At 35.7% G+C, this 9,602-nt stretch overlaps 1 protein-coding gene across 1 annotated transcript; it reads right to left on the minus strand.

The window, feature by feature from the left end:
* Positions 1-2,809: 2,809 nt before the first annotated feature.
* LOC103765698 (transmembrane emp24 domain-containing protein 11) lies at positions 2,810-8,173 on the minus strand. Its single transcript, XM_018087653.2, has 5 exons — positions 8,019-8,173; positions 7,035-7,135; positions 6,181-6,306; positions 3,852-3,998; positions 2,810-2,970 (listed from the first exon to the last, which is right to left on the minus strand). The coding sequence occupies exons 1-5, from the start codon at positions 8,146-8,148 to the stop codon at positions 2,821-2,823; spliced, it is 654 nt and encodes a 217-aa protein (XP_017943142.2). The 5' UTR covers positions 8,149-8,173; the 3' UTR covers positions 2,810-2,820.
* Between the last annotated feature and the right edge of the window lie 1,429 nt (positions 8,174-9,602).

Consider the following 9,602-nt stretch of genomic DNA (forward strand, 5'->3'; position numbering starts at 1 on the left):
CCTGCTTTCCTCCTAGTAACTCTTTTAGCATCTCACCTTCCCCTGCTCTCAACCCCCTGTGGGTATTCAATCATCCCAATCCTGACTTCAACTTCAAATGCTGCCTAAGTCACTGAGTACTTCTTCTAGATTTAGCTTTACATCGGGGGGGGATGATAAAAGATGGGATTCAAGGGGTAAAAATATAAGGGGAATACAGAGGTTGTGACATAGAGAAACCAGAGTTAGGATCTGAGTAGAAGATGAGAGAAGCTAGAGAGTTGTAGACAAACAATTTTCTCACAGGTGCGGGGTTTCTTCGGCTGTTCAATGTTACGTGGTGCGCAGTTTTTGAAAATGAGCTTGACCCTCATAGCCTTAAAAGAAGTTGTTTTTCTCACCTCTCACTACCAAAGTGGAGCAGTGCCCATGCAGAGGGTCCTCTGAGAGATTCTCCCTCCCTTTCCCAAACGTGGGGAAGTGACCCGGGATCCCAGTGCTCCAGGCAAGGGCTGCAGCAGGAGCCCCATCCTCCTCATTCCTCCTGGGCCAGCAGATGTGTGGAAAAAGGTTGTGGATTCCACTCCGTTAAATGCAGGAATCCAGGAAGGTTGTTAATTTGCTGTCACAGCTTTGCTATGGCATCTTTCAATGAGGAAAAAGAGCAAAACAAGGAGTTTTGATTTTCATTTCTTAGACCAAAAAAAAACCAAACCCCAAACCCATAGTTTGCTAGTTTCCTTTGATGAAATTTTTAGGAAAAAATTCCCTTACAGACCTAGTTGCAGTGCAGGCTGTAGCTCTGGGTATGGCAGAGCCGCAAACTGCAGAGGAGGAACCTCTGTCTTTTAACTTCACGAAGGCTACTGCCCCCAAAGTGCTTCCCAAAAGAGTTGCAATTCAGCTTCTGCTTTATAGAGTTAATTAAAAATCTTGAAGGAGACTGAAAACATTTCATCAAAGCAAAGATATTTAATGACTATTACTATTATTATTATTATAGATAAAGAATTAAGCACTCTCAAGCTGTATCCAAGGCTCTGAGTCTCAGTGCTAGTTTGAGTATAGACTAATTAATAGAGAGAAATACAATCAGCCTCTTTATAAATTCTGATGTAGTGGCTGAATTGGTTTAAAAGCCCAAGTGTATTGTGAGATGAGTCAAGTTTGGCATTGGGATGTGGTTAGAAGCCTTACACTAAATATCAGCTAAAGTCTGAAATACAAGCTTGTAGCAACACTTTATTAAACTTTTTTCTTGGACTTTATATGGTTGTAACACATATTTCCTTTTTTCCCACCACCAAAGGTACTTTTAAAAGACAGGTTGTGAATGACTGATCTATGAAAGTAAAGTTAATAAAACTTATTTACTGGTTATTCCAAGTGACAACTCTAAAGTCTCAGAATTTTTTAATGTACGACACACCTCAATGAGTAGCTTTACAAGATTTTATTGATTGATTTGGTCTGTAGAACGTTGCTTTTTGTCTCTACTTTGTATCAATTTTATGGATTCTCACAGCTGTATTTTCATTACTGTACTGGAAATGTAAGTGAACTCATAGGGCAGTGTCATTTCCTCGCTAATGAAAACAACAAGTGAGAAGATAGAAAAAAGAAAGAAAGCAGTGCCTTTAAAACAGTAATTGTTTACAGATATTCTAGCTTTCACTACCTTTTAGACAAGCAAAGGGTCTGGAAAGAGAAGTAGGAAACCAAACCATAATATTCTGCTATCACAGTGCTCTAGAAACTTCTTCCAGTTTCATGTTTTTATATGTAACCACCTCCAACTCCTCCTTACACTACTGCAGCTTTGTCAAGCTAATTATCTGGATTTTTAACCAGAGCTTTTGACTTCTCATTGTATGATACTGTAGTTACACTGCTAGTTGTACATAAACTAGGTAAATTAAGTCATAAAGATATATGCAACCAAGCTGCAATAAGTGAAATGGAAAATTAAGTCAAAAACTGGTAAGTTCCTTAGGCTGTCATATTACAGTTGCTGAATAATTAAAGTAATAAAAATTCTCAACACAGAAACAGACTGAAGAATTTTCTGCAGGAATGAATTAGAACAAAATGTGTAGGCATTGTTTACAAAAAAACCCTGTAATTTGGTTTATTTTGGCATACTTCATAAAGACTATAATTTACATGAGCAACTGTGGGAGATGTCTGATCACAATTCTATAGCCTAATCTGGAAGTGAAAAGTAAGTACAACTCCAAATTGCTTGTCTGGGTCTCTCTCTTGCATGATAATTGCTGCTGCCACTGATCAGTTCAGACTTTGAATATTTTGAAAGAAGGCAGTGACAATTACATTTAGGTGTTACCCATATATAGATTGAGTTCAAGACACTTTCACCAAATTAATCACCACAGGGGATATGGGTTATTTCTCTGCCTACTGTCTGAATCATGGTCAGTCTGAAGTGCTGAACTCTTTCTGGTAGTACCAAGTAACATCACTAAGCAAGTAGAGAAATTTTAAATCCTCGGAAACTTTTTTTTTTTTAGATTTCTATTTTAGATATAACGATCCTGAGCTGAACTTAAATGCTGCCTTAGTCACTGAATCTTTCTTCTAGATTTAGCTTTACATCTGTATAGGGGGAAAAAACCTGATAAAAAATTGGATTAAAGGAATAAAATGTAAGGGGGTATAAAAGGTTGTGACACAGATGGAGAAACCAGACTTAGAATCAGAGTAGAAGATGAGAGAAGCTCGAGAGTTCTATGCAACCAATTTTCTTTTAATTGCAAGGTTTCTTATGATGTTCAGTGTTACATGACATGCAATTTCTGTATCTGTGCATTTACTTTATAGAATTTAAACAAGCTTCTTAGCTATAAAGAAATCTCTGAGAGATTTGATTTGCCAGATTCCAACGGAGACGAGGATCAGTGTTTGCAGTATAGCCCACCACAAAATATTGCTGTTGGTTTCTTCACTTGTCTTCCGAAATTTTTCTTCACGTTCCTGAAGAGTAAAGGAAAAGCATAGTTATTACCTTTTGGCATCTACATGTTTCATGCTGCTATCCAGGTAACTAGAGAGGCATCCCTCTTCTGCATAGTGGTGAACAAACACTTTTTTTCATGTTGATAAAAATGGAAGTTTGTATTTATCCATATGGTGGGTATCTTTACAAATCAAAACTGAGAAGCAGACACACTGTATCCTCAAGCAGAAAGGCAAACAGAACTTCCTTTATTCACAGAAAATATATTGTGCTAAATATGTTCCATTAGTACAGGCTTTAACCTTTTTAGGTTTACAGTCACATATTGCTGTCAAGAACCCTTTTGCAGCCAAATTTCTATTTTTAGGTAACTAGTCAATATATTTCAAACACAGTCTGACTGCCTGTGTACGAATGGAAAAGTGAAGAGAAGGGGTATACGCTTGTTTGAAGGAGGGCTTTATTTCTAACTGCATGGAGATTTATAAATATACACTCAGTCATTTCCTTCCCCACTCCAATAAAGTTTATGCACACAGACTAACATGGAAACAACAGCTGGAGACATCACCCACAGCGGTACCTGCCACCTGCTCAGCTGTGGGGGCTGACTCTGGCCAAGAACACTCTTATTTGGAAAACTCTGCTTTAAAATACCTGCTGCTGTAAAATAACACCTGTTGCTATAAGCGTGAGTTCTCAGTCATTAATTAGTTTTTAGGTTACTGCTTAAAAATATTTTGCGAGGTAATAGAGACAATTTAGGTTAAATACCAGTAGATTTTTATGTGTTAGTTTAAAATAACACTGCAATTGAATAATAGACCTCATAATACTTAATAAATCAATAAGCCTATGTACAGTATTTTTTAATGTTTCCATTAGGGAACATACGTACTCTTTCATGGTCTTGTTCTTTGGATACGTGGTAAATTTGCTCAATTAGATGTTCTAGTCTGATATGAACTTCATCCACTGTTTCTTTGGCTTGAACAGCAGATTCATCAAAAAAATGCTCTCCAACTCTAATGTCCAAATGGATACGCTGAAAACAGAAAATATATACTCATTTCTGTGTCTTTTGCTTTTTCAAAATTCCTAAATTCAAATTAAAAATGAACCAATGGATAATTTCCCTTTAAGCTCATTACAGGAAAATAGTTTTAATTTCTTATAAAAATCCTTCCTAAAATTAGAATCAGGTGGTAAATTTAAAGTGCTTCTTAATTTTATTTTTAAATTAGTTATGCATATTTACAAACTTCACTAATCTTAGGGCATTATTTTATGCTAGTATTGATTCAACCACCATGAAAATGTTTTCTTTGTCCAAAATAGTTAAAAAAAATAAAGACCATAAGGCATGGTCATTATATTTCACATTCCATTCTAATATTGCAGGAATCACATTCTTCAACAGTACTGCAGGAAGTTTTTTGTAGATGCCTTTCTGGGTTTCCTCATGTAACTGTTGGGACTGTAAGACTGGAAGGAGACGAGCTGAATCACTATTTGCAGTTTAACATGGGTATCCATAGGGTATCTTTTTCTTTCTCCACACTATTTATCCAATATGAACTGTCTCCCAATATCTTGTAAGCTGTTGTATTATCTATTGCAAAAATACCTGAACCCAGCTCAGCAGCAGAACCATAGAAAGAAGAACGAAGAGCAGAACTTGCAATATTATGCAACTTATTTTGTCATGAATTAAAAATGTTGCTAAAACTAACAGGAGGAATTTCTCCTAGAAGCCGATTTGGGCCTAAGAGAAAATAAAAAGGTTTTAGCCAAGCAAATAATCTGCCAAAACCTAGAACTTGATATTACCGTGGTAGAAGTTGGATCTACTCAGACATCAACCACAAATGAAGAGCAGATCTTTCAGCTGTCTTGGAGTTAGCTAACTGTATAACTGTCTGTCTCACAACCTTATCATCCATTAATTTATTTATTTTGGTTTGAAGGAGTTCAAATAACCATCTGGTTCTTACAGAAGACCACTGAAAAATTTAACTTAGCTAAAGAATGTTTTTCTTTTGTGACCTTTGTTCCTGCAAGTATGATTATAAGAGCAGTATTTTCCTTTTTTATTTCTGTGTTCTCAAGCTAAACAAACCACCTCATTTAATATTTGTGATATTAATGTTCTCCTTCCCCACATCTGTTCACTGCTTTTAAATAGGATGACCAGAACTCTACAATGCATGTATCATGTAAAATCATATTAATACAGCTCCATCTATACCAGACAAAAATCACCTGCATATCCTCAGAATTACATTCATGGTGTGTAGTTAACTATGATCAACCAAAGCTTTATCACCCTTACCCTCTCTAGTTGATAAGCTCCACCAATTGTTTTTACTATTAGAACCTGAGTGCTTTTGGAATGTGTACGGTTAAATTTCCAATCATTTCTATCAATCAGTCTGTAAGAACACCTAGTTATTCCAGTATAATAATCCCACTTCTGTACTGTTAGTTCTTCTCATTTCTGTGTCATCTACATGTTCCCAAAGTCCAAAGCTTGTATGAAATTTGACCTACCTCAAGACATTTACAAGATGTTTACATTTATCTAACTCTTTTGCAGTCAACTTAGTTAACAAACAAACAAACACTCTAGAGAGTAATTCTCATTTGTTCAACTATCTTTTGGGCTAAGGCATATATTTTCAAAACAGAATTTATAAATTTTTTTGCTGGAATAGATTAGAGCCATGATACCACCTGTGATGGGTTTTTTCTTTTCTTCCCAAAATCTGCATTAAGACCAGCTTTGCTGGCAGTAGACAATAACAAGAATGCTAATATATTCTTCTTTGAATATCTCTCAAAAATTGAAATGTAAATTTTCATTAGGAATTCAATCGAAGTTAGTGAAGACATGGAACACCTTTATGACAAATGTTTGTGTTAGTCAATCATTCATATCAGTCTTTTCGAACCAAATTAGTCATTCTTATTGATCAGAATCACATTCAAAGCACTTTAAAAACATTGTCTCTCTATCATTATTAGTCTTGCCTCTTGAAAGCCAACTTCTTAAATAGAAGTGTCTTTTTATCTCTTGATCTACATAATTCTGGTTTTGTCTTCTTTAATCACTAGGAAATGTCAGATTATCTGCTAGAAATTAGTCCAACTTCTAAACTAGTTTGTAGTCTCTGTGGTTTGGAAACAATTTATAGTTACAACAAGGAATACCTAAGAAATATACCTACCAGTTTACTTCCTGCAATTGCCAGAAGTCTTGTCGAGTTTGACTGGAAACAGATTACGTGCTCCCCAGAGAGATAGGATGTAAAAGAAAATGTTCCTTGTGGCCCATACAGTTTTGACAATAGTACCTGCAATTTAAATTTTATATATGTTGGGTTTGTAAATTGTAAATACCAATAAAACCATCAAGACAGTACTGTGAATTGGATGCAAAAAGGGATCAATTAGCCTCCTGACATCATTAAATTTATCTGAATTTCAGGGTAGATTTAGAGAAAATTAAACTATTTTAGTTCACAGTGAACACTGAAATGTTATAGAATTCTGCAATGTACAAAGCCAATGCTCTCTAAAGCGTGCAAAGTTTGAAAACTAAGACCTCATCTAGGCTCCATTGCTGGAAAGGCTGAGGACCTCATGGCAACACAGGCAGCTGCTCTACATGAGGGCCCCATCCAGCCTCAGGAATATTTCAACTTTCACAGTTTTGTTTATCTTCAGCCTTCCTTTCTGCTGCTCAAGTACATTCTGTGTCGTTTTACTTCAGTGAATTTTCTTTTTTTTTCTTTAACTTGTTTCCTCAGTTGTCGCTTACTGTTCTTAATGACACACTTTCCCAAATCTGATAGTAATGCAAAAATTGACCATGCACATAATTATCAAATATTGTAATTTCTCTTTACTTTGATAGAAATCACGAGGTTCTTAAACCTTTCAGCATCAAAATACCAAACCAGCTGGTAAACTATAGATTTACTTTTTCTCCAGAAGTGTCTTTTATTTGTAGATAGTGCTGCCTGCCAGTGCCAGAAGTCAACATATAAATCCTACAGAAACATTCATAGAGCATATTTACCTCACCAGAAGGAGTTGTGACAGTCACATACATTCCCAAACCAGGAGCAGATTCAAGAAAATGGTGTTTATGTATATCCCAGCGTTGTACTTTGTAATTCCCTGAATAAGAACATGGATAAATCCATTAAATAAAACACAGCTTAACATTAAACATCTTCATTGCTTTTTCAGGAAAAATGTAAAGATAAATGATTAACATTAAAACAATATATGTATTTCATGTGTTTATGATTAAAAGTGCTCAGGGGCACTTTACATTACCGTGAAATGCAATAAATTTTTACTACACCAGAAAATGTTCTAGAGTGCTACAAATAATGGTTAATTAACAAGAAGTACTTTCTGATTACTCCTAAAACTCTGGCAAGATTAACCTCCAGAAGGCATGCTGAGACCCCCAAAAGCATAATGTGCTGTAGTCAAATTACATTTTTTGGATTCTTTTTCATATTTATCACATTATTTATTAAAGAAAAAGATTATTCTGTATTATTTTTTGCTATTCCCTTGAAATCTTGTATGTACAGTCTTGTAGATTAATTTAATGTGCTTGTGGTATCCCAGGTGAAATGAAACTTTAGTACATCTTGAATTGTTTCTTTCCAGACCGGCATTAATCAAAAAAGTAACTCTCTCATTCATATGGGGAAAACCATGTTACAAAAATTCTGTTGTGAATGAGTACATCAGTCAGAATGTATAGAAACACACATGGAAGCAGCAGTTCTGCAGCTGTAGAATTAAAAGACATTGTTTAGTCAGTAAAGCACTCTGAAAAACTGCACTTTTTTTGAGTGATGGACTCACACAATGCGTGAGGACTTTATTCCTACTCCCTGCTGTGGAGAGTAATTTTCAGTGTGCCCTTTCCTTAGCACTAATGTTTTAGTATATTCATCAGCCACAGAATTTCCTGTTACATTAAAAGTTATCTTTATTATTGCATAGGTTAGATAATCATAGAGCACTGACAGGTACCTACCAAATACCAACGTGTCGCTGGGAAGATCTTCAATTATACATTTCTCTTCTCTTTCTCCAATGTGAAAATACAAAGCAAGTGAAAAAGAAATCCAGAAGTTCATAAATAATCCTATTAATTGGCTTTTCATGGTTTTTTTTATATATCCCTGCTGTACTGCTATTGAAGAGAAATAGTTACATACAAATGCCTGTAGTCCTGTGGTTGTTCCTTATCAGCGTATTTTTGAGAGAGGAAAAAACTGTGAGAAAAGGCAGCTGGTGGTTACACGTTTATAAATAACTGCAGTATGTTCTGGAGAATGAGATAACATGAAAAAGACACCTTGTAAAACCTTTTTTCTTTCCCAGTATCTAGATTAAAATTTTATTTTATACACTTATAAGAGCATGAAACTGAAAGGGCCTCTCAGGTACTTGAGAGCAGTTCCCTAGATTATTATAAGTAACCACACTGGCTATCTCTTTCCAAAAACTGCTCAATTTTCAACTTAAATGAAGTTATTAAGTTGTATTTCCTATTTATTCTGGGTGATTATTCCAGAGCTTCACTCCTCTTTTATTAAGAAGTCTTGTAATTTCCATCCTAAATCACTGGACAAATGTATGCATCTGCATAAAACCACAGGGACTACATAAAAGGTCTGGAAGAAATTTAAAGAAGTCAAAAGAACAGTAAAAGAATCTGAAACGTTAATGAATATGATACTTCAGGAAAAAATAACAACCTTAACACTTTCAGAATAAGATTTTTTAATATACGAATGTCTATTTCTGAGTCACTGCCTAATAAATTCTCTAGAGAAAGCTATAGAGTAACTTGAACAAAGATTGAGGTTTTTATTTTTATCCTTGGTACTAATATAGACCAATGTATTTGCCTGATGACAAACTCATCTATCATTCAAATGTTCTTTGTCTTATAAACTGAGATCACTGTGTCTGAAAGGTTGGCCTCAATGTCAGAGGATATGTGGTTGTTTTCCAGCAGGGAGGACTCACCTGTGGGATCATTTCCAGTAGGGAGCTCATTTTTTGTTTCAGAAGCTCCTGTTGAAGGGTCTGTAGCTTGATCACAGACTGCCCAGCCCTGCCATTGTCCTCAGCAGCACCTGGCATTCACAGGGCAGTGGTTCAGTGATGCCCTTGAATGTGTCTTTGATGAACCTCTCACTTGACTTCTGAGTTCTGTCATCTTGACTTCAGGGTATGGGATGACGCTACCTCAGCTGCACACACATGGGCCATATATGTAGGACACAGTGCCACAGATAGAAAACATTCCTTGATGGAATTTTACCAACGTTTATTTTGCTTGAAAAGGTGGAATTTGGATTTTATTTTATGTTTTATTTTTATATAGGCCAGGTTGTTCAGAGCCCCATTCAGCCTGGCTTTGAACACTTCCAGGTATGGGGCGTCCACAACTTCTCTGGGAAACCTGTTCAAGTGCCACACCATGTTCACAGTAAAGAATTTTTTTTCAAATGTGTAATCTAAACCTGCTTTCTTTCTGGTTGAACCAACTTCCCCTTTTCCCATCACTACATATCCTTGTAAAAAGTCCCTTTCCATCTTTTTTATA

The sequence above is a fragment of the Manacus vitellinus genome, unplaced genomic scaffold (assembly GCF_001715985.3).
Source record: "Manacus vitellinus isolate BGI_N305 unplaced genomic scaffold, ASM171598v3 scaffold_0_pilon, whole genome shotgun sequence".
Classification (NCBI taxonomy): Eukaryota; Metazoa; Chordata; class Aves; order Passeriformes; family Pipridae; genus Manacus; species Manacus vitellinus.

Coding starts and splice junctions, on each gene's coding strand:
- LOC103765698 (XM_018087653.2), bottom strand. CDS start 8,148: ATGAAAAGCCAATTAATAGGATTATTTATGAACTTCTGGATTTCTTTT. Junction 7,136..8,018: donor CAGCGACACGTTGGTATTTG/GTAGGTACCTGT, acceptor GTTCTTATTCAG/GGAATTACAAAGTACAACGC. Junction 6,307..7,034: donor TCACAACTCCTTCTGGTGAG/GTAAATATGCTC, acceptor TTTAAATTGCAG/GTACTATTGTCAAAACTGTA.